At 49.3% G+C, this 16,610-nt stretch overlaps 1 protein-coding gene across 1 annotated transcript; it reads left to right on the top strand.

Moving 5' to 3' along the window:
- Positions 1-2,591: 2,591 nt before the first annotated feature.
- Positions 2,592-16,203, top strand: tekt1 (tektin 1). Its single transcript, XM_033045864.1, has 8 exons — positions 2,592-2,669; positions 3,452-3,656; positions 5,520-5,685; positions 8,162-8,290; positions 9,223-9,366; positions 11,958-12,180; positions 14,437-14,633; positions 15,878-16,203. Exons 2-8 carry the CDS (start codon positions 3,467-3,469, stop codon positions 16,035-16,037), a joined length of 1,209 nt encoding a protein of 402 aa, XP_032901755.1. The 5' UTR covers positions 2,592-2,669; positions 3,452-3,466; the 3' UTR covers positions 16,038-16,203.
- Positions 16,204-16,610: the final 407 nt, after the last annotated feature.

The following is a 16,610-nucleotide window of genomic DNA, read 5'->3' as shown; positions in this document are numbered from 1 at the left end:
ACCCCGTACCTGCCTTCTCTCCATACCACCTGATCCCTTTAGCCACAAGGGCCACATCTAACTCCCTCTTAAATCTAGCCAATGAATTGGCCTCAACTACCTTCTGTGGCAGAGAGTTCCAGAGATTCACCACTCTCTGTGTAAAAAATGTTTTTCTCATCTCGGTCCTAAAGGATTTCCCCTTTATCCTTAAACTGTGACCTCTTGTCCTGGACTCCCCCAACATCGGGAACAATCTTCCTGCATCTAGCCTGTCCAACCCCTACTATGAAACAACAAAGAAGGATAGGACAGACAGACTGTTGGCGAGGCAGCCAATTGCTGGCACCACACAGTGGTAAGAGTGTCAGGGGTTATGGGGTGAAAGCAGAATGGGGCTGAGAGGGAAATATATATCAGCTATGATTGAATGGGGGAGTAGACTTGATGGACTGAAAGGCCTTATTTTACTACTAGAACTTATGAACTATGCACAATGGGATAGATTAGAACAGTGAATTGTTGAGTCAAGGATGTTTAATTGTCATATGTACGTACCATCATAACAGGTCTGTCAACAGGATACACATAGACAATATATAATAAACACAATTCAATAAATGAATAACCCTAATACTAGTGTGAAAAATGGTTAATGTTGTTCAGTGTTCAAGAGCCTGATGGATGTTCAAAATAGTTGTTAGTATTGTGCAGTGTTGAGGAGCCAGATGGTTGTTGGGAAGAAGCTATTCTTGAACCTGATGGTCACGGATTTTCATGCTCCTGTACCTTGTTCCTGACGGTGGCAGCCAAATGAGAGAGTGGCTGGGGTGGTGTGGATCTTTGATTATATTGGCTGCTTTTTTTTAGGCAGTGCCTCCCAAAGATCATAGAGTGGCTCTATGATCTTTGGTGCCTACTATAGATCACTTCGATGGTGGGGGAAGTCAGTACCTGTGATTGGCCCGGCAATGTTTGCTATTCTTTTAATCACCTTTGTTCCTCGGCGTTCGGGTTTCTAAATAACTTTTAGGTGCAATAAATAAAAATAATTAATCTGCAGCAACAATCATAAAGTATGCACATAGTCGAATAAATAAACATAATGCACCACCTGTTAACAATATTAACGTTATAATAAACAAACATATATCGTGTCTAACATTCTTTGACAATCCTTGAAAAGGCATTTTACTAGCTTTCATCAATTCCGTGGGTTCTGACGTCTGATTATTTCACAAATGGGGAAGCGGAGGCTTTGAAAACATTGTTGAATATTTGGTAACCTTGTGACCGTTTGGAGTGAATCTGGTGTTGGTCGTGTGAATTGTATCGCTTGTCCAAAGTAACTAGGAGGCAGGAGAGACTGCAGATGCTTGAATCTTGAGTAAAATACATACTACTGGAGGACATCAGTGTGTCAGGCAGCAACGGTGGACGGAATGGGCATGCAATGTTTCGGTTGGGCTTCCGAAGAAGGGTCCCGTCCCGAAACATCATCCATCCATTCCCTCCACAGATGCTGCCTGAGCCGCTGAGTTCGTCCTGTTGTTAAGGCCCTGTCCCACTTGGCGATTTTTTTCGGCGACTGCCGGCGTCATATCAGTGTCGCCAAAAGATGTTGAACATTTCAAAATGTTGCGACACTTGAAAAAAACACCGCGCGTCATACGTCATCACGTCGCGTATTTTTCGGTGACCTGTTACGTCAGTTAATGATGCCGGCAGTCGCCGAAAAAATCGCCAAGTGGGACAAGCCCTTTGCGTGCAACTAGGGACTCGTTGCCGGGGTTGTTGACCTGGGGAGGGATTATTTCACGGATTCCTTTTAATATTTTGCGAATACACCTTTGGTAACGTTGTTCCAGTGTCTGATGTAGGTTTAAGAAATGTAAGAAATAAACCAGTGGCGACAGAGCTCAGTGCAGTAACAATGTGTCCTGTGGTGACGCTGCAGACAACAAAAGTTTAGTTTCCAGAGGTAAATAAATCAACACAATGCACCGCCCAGTCAACGGTTTAACGTAAAAACACAATAAACCGTGAGGTGCAAAAATAAGCATGATAAACAGTACACAATACAACGATAAAATATGCAACCACCTTGAACAATCAATGCAACAACTAAATATAATGAAGGTGGACACAAAATGCCGGAGTAACCTATTATTTTTCTTCAGAGACGCTGCCCGGCCCTCTGAGTTACTTCAGAGTGTTGTGTCTACTTGTTGTGTTGTGTCTACCAGGTGTAAAACAGCATCTGCAGTTCCTTGCTACACAACTAAATATAATACACTGCAACAAACATAATGAATGCTGCAGCGACACTGCACCTTTAAAGGCGGTGCAATAAACCACGCAATGCACACTGCAACAAATGCACCGTGGGGTGATGGTGCAAGGGATCCATGCAATGCACTCCATTTTCTGCAAACAGGCAGACTCGGGCACAGTGACCCGCCGCCTCCATGCTGTTCAACTGCAGCTGAAAGCAAATATACCAGAGGAGATCCTATAGTATCTTTAGCTGAAAGGCTGCACCGCCTCGGAACCCGGTTGCCAAGGCGCCGGCTTGGAGACGGTTGCTGGGCGACGGGTTTGTTGACGCGGCGGCGTGGGCGGGAAGCAGGGGAGAGGGAAGCGGGAGACAGACAGGGAGGTTTGGCACGGCACGGCAGCGGCCGCCGTAGGTAAGTGTGCGGCGGGCCGGCGGCGAGGCTCAGCCCACCCCATCCCCGGGGGCGAGGGTGTCAATGACGCGCAGCCCGCACCCCCGCAGCCCAGCTCAAGGTTCCTACCCTGGGGAAGGTCCCATCCACTGCATCCCACCCTCACAACCCACTGGGACCCCATCCCCCTCCACGACTTGTAGAGTTATATAGGGTACACTGGCCATTCAGCCCATCTGGTCTGTGCTGCCATTTAGGCTCCGATCAACCGTTTCCCATTCATTCCTTACCCTACCCAGCTCCCCTGGGCACCCCTCACTCCAAAGATTCCCCCTGGCCCTCCCACACAGGGGTGACAGTCCCACTCACATTCTCCACCTTCACCCCAACTTTACCCTGGGGACTGCTCCACTTCATAAACTCAAGGAGCAGAATTAGGCCATTCGGCCTATCAATCATGGCTGATCTATCATTCCCTCTTAACCCCATTCTCCTTTCTTCTCCCCATGACCCCTGACACCCGTACTAATCACCCGCACTTCCCTGGAAGTATCCCACCCCAAAGACTGTTCTCGCTGTCACCCATTTGTGCAGACTAGCACAAATCGTCGATCCCAGAATGTTGGGTATTGTTCTCTGGTTAATGCCCCCGTGCAGATCCTGGGGTGATATAGGTTGGGATGACAGTCAGTTGTTGTTAATGGGTCCCTGTCTCCGCCCTCAGCCCATGTAAGGTGGTGTGGGAGGAGTGGTCACGGCCATTGGGGTTGGCTGATAACTAGGAGTGAACCTCTTGTCTCCAGCACCCCATAGGTTTCATGGCCAAACTAGTTCAGCAACGGACCAAGTTCCTGCCTCAGGAATGGAGCTTCTCCAACAAGAGCCGCTACAACAATGCGGAGGTTCAGAGGTCGCGGTCAGAGCGCCTGGTCTTGGAGAGCGAGAGGTTGGTGGACGAGATCGAGAACACCACAAGGAAGTCACAGCGAGATGTCAACAAGAAGCTCGGTAAAGTCCTCTCCCTCGTTCTCAAAGTGGCCCCGTGTAGACCATCTGCCTCCTGCACTCACCCATGCTCATCAGTGGCCATTAATTTCAAGTTTTTTCGTATACCTTGTGGGTCGTGACTGTTGGCAGACCAATTTCCTTCCGGGGATGAATAAAGTTTTGTTGTGTCGTATTAGATACAAACACTCGCAGGGCACACAATTACAGGGCTATACCGCATAGAAACAGGCTCTGCCATTCCACCTCATCGATGTCGAACAAGATGCCCATCTAGGTTGATCCAATTTATCCATTTTAGGCCTTTATCTCCCCCCCCATCCCCCCCCCCCCATCCATACACCTGTCAAAATGCCTTTTAAACATTGTAATTGTATTGTTCGATAACATTGCCTATTGGGAACTCCAAGATCCCACCACATGGATCTTGATTGAAAGTTACAACATTGTAACAGGCCCTTTGGCCCACCAAGTCATATATTTAGTTTATAAAATAATGAGGGGAATAGATCTGGTGGATGCTCAGAGTCACTTGCCCAGAGTAGGGGAATCAAGAACCAGAGGACATAGGATTAAGGTGAAGGGGAAAGATTAAATAGGAATATGAGGGGTAACTTTTTCACACAAAGGTTGGTGGGTGTTTGGATCGAGCTGCCAGAGGAGGTAGTTGAGCCAGGGACTATTGCAACGTTTAAGAAACAATTAGGCAGGAACATGGATAGGACAGGTTTGGAGGGATATGGGCCAAACGCAGGTAGGTGTGACTAGTGTAGATGGAACATGCTGGTCAGTGTGTGCAAGTTGGGCTGAATGGCCTGTTTCCACACTGAATGACTCTAAGACAATGCACCCATCGATCACCCATTCACACTAAAGTATCTCTAAGAAAGTGTAGGTGAATTGGCTTGGTGTATATGTAACTTGTCCCTAATGTGTGTAGGGTAGTGTTAATGTGCGGGGATTGCTAGTTGGTGCGGATTCGGTGGGCCAAAGGGCCTGTTTCCGTGCTGTATCACTAAACTAAACTAAACTAAACTAAACTAAAGATCACCCTCTGCCAAAGATGAGGACTCACTCTTTACCCATCGTTCATAAACTCACAATTGGCTTTCAATCCAAGTCTTACTTTAGAGTTTGCATCTCTCCCTGCCCTCACCCCTTCCTACCTTTCTATCCTCCAGTCCTACACCCTCTGAGGTCAATGTTCTTTTCCAACTCTGGTCTTTGGCATTATCCCTGTTCCTTTTCCTCCACATTGGCAGCTCGATTGTTGTTTGAAAGAGACAGCATGCAAACAGGGACTGGTGTGGATAGACAATAGGTGCAGGAGTAGACCATTCGGCCCTTCAAGCCAGCATCACCATTCAATATGATCATGGCTGATCATCCACAATTAGTACCCCGTTCCTGCCTTCTCCCCATATCCCTTGACTCCGCTATCTTTAAGAGCTCTATCTAACTCTCTCTTGAAAGCATCCAGAAAACCGGCCTCCACCGAGGCAGAGAATTCCACAGACTCACAACTCTCTGTGTGAAAAAGATGGGGCATATTGGTCAGCGTGGGCAAGTCGGGCCGAAAGGCCTGTTTCCACGCTGTATGACTATGTCTCTACGCACTAGTGGCAATTTATAGGTACTGATTTATTTACAAACACACACGTTTGGGTTCAGTTTTCTTCACTTTGTACTTCTACTGGGCCTGTTCCTAACGACTCAAGCTCTGAATTTCCTCCCTAAATCTTTCAATTTTTTAAGACATTTTCACCTGCTGCAACTTACCAATGTGGCTCGATGTCAACCTCGGACATTAGATCCTTCTTTGATGTTGAAGGCACTTTACAAATGCAGGTTGTTGTTGTTGTTTAGACCAGAGGATCGAGGAGGTCACCTACTGGGAGAAGGAGCTCGACACAAAGCTAGAAGAGCTCTCGAACGAGACGGACCTGCTGTTGGCCCAGAAGACGCGGCTGGAGAAAGCTCTGGACAGCTGCTTTGCCCCGCTCTGCATCGCTCAGCAGTGCCTGCTGAATCGGTACGGACTGGACAGCAGCCAGCTGCAGATGCACAGGGAGTTTCTGGTGGCAAGTTGCAGGGGTGAAGGGCTGGAGAGTGGGCTGGCTCCTGCACTTAGAGATACAGCATGGAAACAGGCCTCCTCCGGCCCACCAACTCCACGCTGACCACCAATCACCTATGCTATCCCACTTTCTTAGCCGCTTCCTACACACTAGGGGCAATTTACAGTGGAACTTGACAAATGCAATTATAACCTACAAACCCGCACGTCTTTGGGATGTGGGAGGAATCCGGAGCACCTTGGAGAAATCCCATGCAATCATAGGGAGAACGTGCAAACTCCCCACAGGCAGCACACAAGGTCAGGATTGAACCCATGTCTCTGAGTGAACCCGAGGTGCTATAAGACAGCAGCTCTACCAGCTGCGCCACTGTGCCCTTTGGTACACTCACATGAGAATCCCAAAATGGCAACCTCTTTCCTCTGGTTACTTTCCATTTCATAACCCAGACTCTGTTGATACATACGCCCACATTTAGCCATTCAGTGGACAATCCTGTATGAACTGGAAGTAAAACGCTCTTGATATTCGGCAGGTGGGGTGTTTCCAACATTTGCTGATTCTGTCTCTGATCATAACAAGTGGTTTGAGAAGGAACTGCAGATGCTGGAAAATCGAAGGTAGACAAAAGAGCTGGAGGAACTCAGCGGGTGCAGCAGCATCTATGGAGCGAAGGAAATAGGCAACGTTTCGGGCCGAAACCCTTCAGATGCAGCAGCATCTATGGAGCGAAGGAAATAGGCAACGTTTTGGGCCGAAACACTTCGGTTTCGGCCCGAAACATTACCTATTTCTTTCGCTCCATAGATGCTGCTGCACCCGCTGAGTTTCTCCAGCACTTTTGTCTACTACCTCTGACCACTACAACCAGTGACCAACCCCTTCCATCCAGCTGGGAGCTGAGAAGGTGACTGGAGTACTATCTCAGTGATCAATAGACTCACCTACAGAAATGAGTAGAAACTGATGGACAGGATTGGCAAGAAGGCTAATGAATGTTGACTCTCTCCGTGGGGGCTGGGTTATAAATGGGTGTGGGACATGTCATAAGACATTGCTCTCCAGGAGGGGTGTGACAGAGGGGAACTTTACAATAGGAGGATAGCCAGGCTACAATAGTTTAGTGATCAAAGCTTTTCACTCCACCTCTGTACACATGACAATAAACTAAACTAAACGTTTACTGTCATGTCCACAAGTACGAGGTGCACTGAAACCTTGCTTGCAGCAGCATCACAGCTGCAGAGACTCAAACACACAAAAACGTCAATTGTTCGTAAATCACACATACATTTTACAAGATTGTGAAAAGAAAACGAGTGTTCGAAAACAAGATATTAGTGCAAAAAGATAGTTAGAACACGTTCATGTTGGTACAAGAGGCGGTTCGTAGCGTTCTGTTGTCGACGTGGGATTAGCATTTCGCAGGTTGTGGGGAAGTAGCTGTTCCTGAAGCTGGTGGTGCGGGACCTCAGGCTTCTGTACCTCCTGCCTGATGGTGGCAGTGAGAAGAGGTCACTGCCTGGAGGGTGGGGATTCCTAGATGACAGATGCCGTATTATGTTTACAGACGTCAATCAGCATGGAAACAGGCCCTTTGGCCCATTGAGGTAGTGTTGACCAACAAGTGTTCATCTCTCACATCAGCGTCAGGTACCACCCCCCCCCCCCCCCCCCCCCCCCCCCCCCCCCCCCCGCGCCCCTCCACACCCAAACTCCCCTAGACTTCCTGCCATCCACCCACACCAAAGCACTTTACAGAAGCCAATTAACCTTCCAACGCCCACGTGGAATGTGGGAGGAAGCCGGAGCACCCAGGGGAAACCCACGTGGTCACAGGGAGAATGTGCAAACTCCAGACAGGCAGAATCCGAGCTCAGGATCGAACCTGGGTCTCTGGAACTGCGAATCTCCGATGCTGTACACTGCAACACAGTGTATTCCATTGGATGCTGCACGTTATAGGGCAGTGGTCCGTGAGTCATTTCCAGGGTGAGACACTTACCTCTGATGGGTGATTGCGGAGGCACTGATTCACAGAGATAATATAAATGTCTGATGGTACAGTCTGGAGGGGCTGAATGGCCTACTGTAGGTTCCATAACCTCACATTCGGTCTAGGGACGCAGGAGTTGGACCCCAGTCAGTGGTGGAGTGCAGGGTTGCAGTGGGATGATGTATGTGGGGGTCCTAGCCCAGCGATGGGATGAGGTCCCAGGGCAGTGGATGGGGTGCCATGTCAGGAAGGGGTGGCTGGGTGGGGTGCTGTGTCAGGGAAGGGGGGGGTCCCGGGGTCAGGAGTGTGTGGTTAGGGGTGGTGGGCTGCAGTGATGGCCCAGGGAAGGAGCTGCGTGAAGTCCTGGTTCAGAGACGAGGAGTGGGATTAGATTGTCCTTTTCCAGTGAGCTGTGTTTTGCGGCGGTTTTGCAGGGAGAAGCGGGTCGGCATCGATTTGGTCCATGACGAGGTGGAGAGGGAGCTGCTGAAGGAGGTGGAGGTGCTGCAGGGAGTCATCGCCCTGCTGACACGCACCATCGAGCAGACCGACGAGCAGATCAGGTGGGTGGAGGGGCGGTGAGGGGAGCGCCGCGCTGTGGGAGGGGCGGTGAGGGGAGCGCCGCGCTGTGGGAGGGGCGGTGAGGGGAGCGCCGCGCTGTGGGAGGGGCGGTGAGGGGAGCGCCGCGCTGTGGGAGGGGCGTTGAGGGAGCGCCGCGCTGTGGGAGGGGCGTTGAGGGAGCGCCGCGCTGTGGGAGGGGCGGTGGGACTGTTATACTCTGCACGCCCTCTGCTGAACAGTAAAGATCTAGTGAACAGCGCTAGAGGGTTCTCTGCTGTAGACTGGGATCAATATTTATCCTTTGACTAACATCAGTAAAAACTGATTACAACAGACAATAGGTGCAAGAGTAGTCCATTTGGCCCTTCGAGCCAGCACTGCCATTCAATGTGATCATGGCTGATCATCCTCAATCAGTACCCCGTTCCTGCCTTCTCACCATATCCCCTGACTCCGCTATTTTTAAGAGCCCTATCTAGCGCTCTCTTGAAAGCATCCAGAGAACCGGCCTCCACCACCCTCTGAGGCAGAGAATTCCACAGACTCACCACTCTCTGTGAGAATTTTTTTTCCCTCGTCTCCGTTCTAAATGGCTTACTCCTTATTCTTAAATTGTGGCCCCTGGTTCTGGAGTCCCCCAACATCGGGAACATGTTTCCTGCCTCTAGCGTGTCCAAGCCCTTAACAATGTTATATGTTTCAACATGCCGTTCGCTTTTACCTGGTAAAACAAACATTGGTGTTTGTGGGATTCATTTTGGATTTAAATTGTCTCTAGTATTTACAACACAAGCCGCAGTCCTGCAAATGTTTCATGGGCAGTGAGGTACCCAGGATGTGCTGAAGTTAAGGGAGGTTCAGTGAAATGTGAGTCTTTAACCGTAGGCTGTAACTAACGAACAATCACACTCATCTCTTGTCTGCTTCCACCCAGGTTAAACCGCACCGCTAAGTTTTACTTGGAGAAGGATTTGCAAGACAAGTCCACTGCCCTGAAAGTGGACAAATTCACTGCGAATCTCACCAACAACTCCCCAAACATTGACTACTGGGCCAATGTTGTCAGGATAGAGGGAAAGTAAGTTCAGCTTTAGACTTTACTTTCGACTTTAGACCTTAGAGATACAGCGCGGAAACAGGCCCTTCGGCCCGACGAGTCGTCGCCGACCAACGATCACCCTATACACTAGCACTACCCTACACACTAGGGACAATTTACAACTTTTAACAAAGCCAATTAACGTATAAAACCCTGTACATTTTTGGAGTGTGGGAGGAAGCTGGAGCACCCAAAGTATATGGGGAAGTGGAGGGAGGGAGGGAGGGGAAGGGACTGGGGTGGAAACTGTAGTTCTTATAAAGCTGCTGAGATGAGGGGTGACTCTTTACCAGGATGCTGCCTGAATTAGATGGTATTAACAGAGACTTGGATTGCTTTCTCTGGACTGTCAGAGGCTGAGCCTGGGGAGACCTGATAGAAGTATATATACAATTATGAGAGGCAAAGAGAACGCAGAGTGCCAGTCAGAACCTTTTCCCCAGGGTGGAAATGTCCAAGGTGAGAGGGCGTAGCTTTAACATGTGACGTTGAAAGGAGATGTGCAGGGCAAGTTTTATTTACACAGAGAGCAGTGCTGGGATAGTGGTGGAGGCAGATACGATAGGGGCATTTATGAGGCTTGTAGATAGGCACATGGATGTGCAGGTAATGGAGATATGGATCACGTGAAGGAAGGAGAGATTAGGTTAACATGGCATCATGTTCGGCACAGACATTGTGGACCTTGTGGCCTGTTAGCTGTATTGTAATGTTCTATGACTTAGGTTTCGGTTTATATTATTACATGTACTGAGAGGGGTGGAAGATTGCAACCTTCACGTGGTCCGCCCTATATCGACTAATGCAATCAACTCGACGTGCACAAACAGAAGATCAAATAGAACAAGTTGTCCTACAACTTTAGGCTGTGCACGCCACACGAAAGAAGAAGAAGATGTACTGAGATAAAGTGAAACGTTTTCTCCTGCATGCTATCCAGTCAGATCAGATAATACTATAAAGAAATACAACCAACCCAGGCAATAGGTAGAACAAAAGGGAATATACTGATTAGAGATAAAGTTCCCAGCATTGCAGCGCAACAGTTCCATCAACTTTACTTGAGTTAGGACAGCAATGGTAATGCCATTGCATGTGAAGAGCTGGTGGATAGACTGTCTTGTTGGAGATGGTTAGGACCCTTCCTCAGGCTAGTCTGAAGCTGGTTGGGGTGGAGGGAAGAACAAAGGAGGCAGGGCCTTGGAACCAGGGCCAGGCCAGGCATGGAGGTGAGAGGAAGCTCACACAAGACGGGGAATCTTGAACCTTGGTCCCCAAAAGTCTGCGATGCAGGGGGTCAGTGTCGTTTCTAGATGGGAGAATTTGCGAATCAGAGATTCAATAGGTAGAAATCAAAATGTGTTAGCCAGCACAGACGTAGCAATGTCAATTAACGACTCTGCAGCTGCTGAAAGGCTACCTACACGGATAGGACAGGTTAGGCGGATATGGACCAAACGCAGGCATGTGGGACTAGTGTAGCTGGGACATGTTGGCCTGTGTGGCCACAAGGTCCGTTTCCCCACTGTATCACTCTACGACATGCTATTCCTGTGTAACAGTGTGATGGGCTGAATGGCCACTTCCTAGCCTTGTGCTGTTCCATCTCTCAGTGTGCAGGTGGTTGGGCTAGAACTTGTGTTTCTGTAACACAACATGGGTATAATGTGATTGATGAATAAAGGAACAGTGTTACAATACAATTACAATACAATTCAATTTATTGTCATTTGGACCCCTTGAGGTCCAAACGAAATGTCGTTTCTGCAGCCATACATTACAAAAGGAACAGTGTTTGTATTATTCAGGCCAACTTGGTGATAGCACAATTTCAATCGGGTCCGAGAGAATCACTTGAAAGCTATTTGGTAATTGACAAGCAGAAAAAGACCTGTTTTGATTTTAAATTGTATGGGGGGGAAAACTGTTTCCATGTAACCTGCCAACAGTAAACCAGACACCATTGTCTCGTTAGAACAAGTTAAGTGAGTTTCACCGCTGGAGATCATTAAAATTGACAAGCAATCACTTCTATTGATATTTGGGTAACAAAACTCTACTGAACAACGTAACAACTCTAGTATTTTTAACCTGCAGGAACAAAAATAAACCTATTGCTATTGAAGACCTTTGCTTTTGCAAATCCTGCAAAACACATGACTTATTGCCAGTGTGAAACTCCCTCAATCCTAAACCCCTCTCCCTATTGAGAAAATGTGAACATGGAACACTACAGCATAGGGACAGGCCATTCGTCCCACAATGTTTGTGCCGAACATGATGCCAAGTTAAACTGATCTCACTACCTGCACATGATCCATATCCCTCTAATCCCTTAATATCCATGTGCCTATCTAAAAGCCTCTTAAACACCACTATCGTATCTGTTTTATATTGTCCCTGGAATATGATTTTCTACATGTGGTTTCTTTGGCACACAACATTTGTTGTCACCTATCCATGTTCTCCAGAGATGCTGCCTGACCCACTGAGTTACTCCAGCACTTTGTGCCTTTTTTTGGTAAACCAGCGTCTGCGGTTCCTTGTGCCGACCTGTGTGTTTCTTTCAGCTCCGTCACCCCGGAGGAGTGGCAGGATTTTACCAACACCAACATTGTGAACGCAGACAAGCAGAAAAATAACTCCACCGCCTTGCGCTCCCTGATCGACAGCATCCTATTGGAAACCACGGACGACATGCTGAAGCAAGTGGAGAGTGTGAACAGAGCCTTCCACTTCCGCATCCAGGACACCAAGGATGCAAAGTGCAAACTGGAGAAGCACCTCAATAAGGTCAGCCAACCCTGCTGTACTGCTGGCAATAGCTGTCTCCCCCTGCACTGCCTACTGATTCACACTGCTCCTCACCCTGCACTGCCTACTGATTCACACTGCTCCTCACCCTGCACTGCCTACTGATTCACACTGCCCCTCACCCTGCACTGCCTACTGATTCACACTGCCCCTCACCCTGCACTGCCTACTGATTCACACTGCCCCTCACCCTGACTGCTCACCACCCCCCTGCACCTTTACACCCGACAGCATTCGCCCCCACACGCCCTCCCTCACCTCCCCCTACTGATTCACACTGCCCCTCACCCTGACTGCCCATTGCTGTCCTGATCCCACCACCCCCTGCCCCTTTACACCTGACACCATTCTACCCCTCTTCCCCCCACCCTGACTTGACCTTTCGCCCCCCCCCCACCCCCCTCGCTGACTCCTTTGTTCCCAATGTGGCCTCCTTTACCTCATAGAACATAGAGCACAGGAACAGGCCCTTCAGCCCACAATGTCCGTGCTACACACGATGCCAAGTTACACTAATCTCCTCTGCCTGCTCGTGATCTACATCACTCCATTACCTGCATATCCATGATGTGCTTATCTAAAATTTCCCAATCAAATCTGCCTCCTCCACCCCCCCCTGGCAGCATGTTCCAGGCACCCGCCACTCTGTAAAAACCTGCCTCCTCCACCCCCCCCCCCCGGCAGCATGTTCCAGGCACCCGCCACTCTGTAAAAACCTGCCTCCTCCACCCCCCCCCGGCAGCATGTTCCAGGCACCCGCCACTCTGTAAAAACCTGCCTCCTCCACCCCCCCCCGGCAGCATGTTCCAGGCACCCGCCACTCTGTAAAAACCTGCCTCCTCCACCCCCCCCCTGGCAGCATGTTCCAGGCACCCGCCACTCTGTAAAAACCTGCCTCCTACATCTCCTTTCAACTTTCCCCTCTCACCTTAAAGCTGTGCCCTCTAGAATTTGACATTTCAACCTCAGGGTAAAGGTTCTGTCTGTCTACCCTGTCTGTTCCTCTCATAATTGTATAGACTTCTATCAGGTGAATGTACATCGACGAGACCAAGCACAGACTAGGCGATCGTTTCGCTGAACACTTGCATTATGTCCACCAAGGCTAGCTGTAGCTCCTGGATGCCAACGATTTTAACTCCCCTCCCTTTCTGACCTTTCTGTCCTGGGCCTCCTCCATTGTCAGGGTGAGGCCACATGCAAACTGGAAGAACAACATCTCATATTCCACTAGGGGAGCTTACAACCCAATAGTATGAACATTGAATTCTCCAATTCTCTATTCTCCTTAACCCCCCTCTCTTTCCCCACTCACTCTGCTCCTTTCCCCTCTTCCGTAAGCTTATCTTCCAACCCAAAGTCCCACATTTCCCAATTATCCCCTCCATTCCTTTCCACCCACATCCCTCCCTCTGGCATTACATTTCACTCCTCTTCCTGTCTTATCTGACAGCTAATGTCTCCCTTTTACCTCCAGCCTTTATCACTTATTCCACCCATTGGCCAACCGAACCCCTCTCACCTGGATCCACTTGGCCGGCTCTGTCCCGCCTCCTCCAAGGGTCCTGTTTCGGAATATCATCTGTCCATTCTCTCCACAGATGCTGCCTAACTCGCCGGGTTCCCCCAGCACCTTGCTTTCTATCTCACTGGCTCCCACAGCCTGGTTTTGCTTTGCTGAATCCACGTTTTTGGCGTTCAGCGTGGGGTTGGGTTGGGTTGGGTGAGAGTTCTCCAGTTACGTAGAACACGAGGTGGTGGCCTTTCACTGCTGATTCTGCCGTGTGAGCAGCGGGCAGGAGGGGTGATGGGGGGGGAGATCCAGAGTTTCCCAGCATCTGCTTCCACGTAACCTCACACCGCAAGGAAACGTTTTTCCCCCTTGCACTGTTTAAATCCAAGACAGTTTGGCTTTTGAGGTTTGTGGATAACTCCAAATTAAACTAGTCTCAGTGTTAGTGACAGCACAACTGGACTGTGGGATAAATCCAGTGGGGGCACTAACATCCCTCAGGGAAGGGAATCCACTGTGGCTCACCTGGCTGGCCTGTGTGTGGCTCTAGACCCAACAATACTGGACATGGGACAAGTGCCCCAGCCAGTGAAGGGCGCTCCAGGATGGGGAGTGGACATTGACCCCACTGTCCACATCTCACTGGTGAGCGGGCCTCTATCAGTCGGCTCTGTGTTTCCATACATCCTGGCGGCACTTACAGAGACTCCGCCGTTCCTCAGGTGATGGACGAGATCTCATCTCAGGAGAAGAACATTGAGCTGCTGAAGAAGACCATCATGGATAAAGAGGGGCCCATGAAGGTGGCTCAGACACGCCTGGAAACCAGGACCAAGCGGCCAAACGTGGAGCTGGTGCGAGACCCGGCTCAGTACCGGCTGGTCACCGAGGTGCAGGAGATCACCGAGAACGTTGACAGGTGAGCTACCGGGACCAGGTACAGAGACGGGGGGAACACAGAGCGAGACAATGATAGGGATCAGGTACAGAGATAGATATAAGGAACATATAGAGATAGGGAGTGGAATCAGGTACAGAGAGCGAGGTGGGGAGGGAACACTAGTGGGCAGAGAAATGGCAGATGGAGTTTAATGCAAGCAAGTGTGGGGTGTGGCACTTTGGGAGATTGAACGTAAGGGGAAAGTCTACAGTTAATGGTAAGACACTGATCAGCATTAATGTACAGAGGGATCACAGGGCCCAATCTATAGTACTCTGGAAGTGGCAACACATGTAGATAGAGTGGTGAAGCGGGCAGATGGTATCTTACCTTCATTGGTCGGGGCACTGAATATAAGAGTCAGGAAGTCATGATGCAGTTTTATAGGACTTTGGTCAGGTCGCATTTGGGGTATTGCACACAGTTCCAGAATCTCCATTACAGGAGGCTTTGGAGAAGGTGCATGTGGTTCACCAGGATACTGCTTGGACTAAGTTTATAGCGAGTTTATCTCTATATAGACACCTTATATCTGCTTGAAAGAGACCCATTATGGGCAGTCACCAACCAAATCTTCAAAAGAGCTAGCCAATAATTCAACTCTACTTCTCCAGTGTGGATTTGGATGGTGCAGAGGGAGCCCACCTTGAGCCCACCCTCCATAGCAGACAGTAAATATCCATTCATACTCATCCCAGTTACCAGCCCATGGTCTATGGCCCTCTCTGCTTTGGCAAGTGCTCATCCAGATAATTCCTCAATAATGTGAGAATCTCTGCCTCCACCACCCCCTCAGGCAGGGCAAATTCCAACCACCCCCTGGGGGGAAAAAAGATCTTTCTCACATCCCCTCTAAACCTCTGACTCTTCATCCTAAACCCCATCTCCTCTGGATTTCGATGCTTCTGTGGGTTTCCTACTCTATCTATATACCTCTCCCCACCCCCATAATTATATACTGCAGAGGGAAGTTCACTCTATGTTTCACCCTGAGAGTGTGTGGTTGGCCGGTGTGGAGGGAGTTTATTTCTGTGTTTCACCCATGTCCTGGGTCCAGAAGGAGCTTCGCTAAGTGTCTGACCCTGGGGAGTGAATGTGTGATGGGACAGTGCAGAGGGAGCGACGTGCTGAGAGGTGAGAGGGGGGAGGTGCGGTGGGATGCAGTGTGAGCAGACCATGGTGTGATGTAGTGAGCCCATGCTGTGTTGTGTTGTGTTGTCCAGGCTGCGTGCCACCCTGGCCCAGGCTGAAGCAGAGCTAAAGGGCCTTCGCCGCAACCAGCTGTCCCTGGAGGAGGAGATCGAGATCAAGAGCAACTCGCTTTACATCGATGACGTGCAGTGTATGAACCTGAGGAATTCCATCTCCATCAACCACTTCTAGACCAGGCTCCTGCTCTGAGAGTGAAGAGACTGTGTGTTTGTACAAACAGAACTTTATTACAGCGGCGCTGGATATATCTCCTGCCTCATGTCAGATTCTTACACCCTTCCTAATGTACCTATACCTCGCTGTCAGCTATCAGTAAATTCTTTTCCAATGAAACACATTACAAGTTGAAGACTTTTCTGTGTGTCGCTGGCAGAGGTTCGAGCACAGCCAATGGGTTAAGGGATTGCATTTTGGAAACTGCAACATGGAGGGAGTGGGAGAGTCTGGGGTGAGAGGGGCGGGTCCAGTTCAGTCCAGCTTAGTTTAGTGTCACGTGTACCGAGGTACAGTGAAAAGCTTTTGTTGCGTGCTAACCAGCCAACGGAAAGACAACACATGATTATAATCGATCCATCCACAGTGTACAGGTACTTGATAAGGTAAAGCCAGTAAAGTCCGATCAAAGATAGTCCGAGGGTCCCCGATGAGATAGATAGTAGTTCAGGACTTCTCACTAGTTGTGGTGGGATGGATTGCTGGCAGTAATAATAATAATAATACATTTTATTTATGGGCGCCTTTCAA

The sequence above is a fragment of the Amblyraja radiata genome, chromosome 28 (assembly GCF_010909765.2).
Source record: "Amblyraja radiata isolate CabotCenter1 chromosome 28, sAmbRad1.1.pri, whole genome shotgun sequence".
NCBI lineage: Eukaryota > Metazoa > Chordata > Chondrichthyes > Rajiformes > Rajidae > Amblyraja > Amblyraja radiata.
Note: the sequence above shows the minus strand (reverse complement) of the source record. Positions and strands in the feature narration are given on the sequence as shown.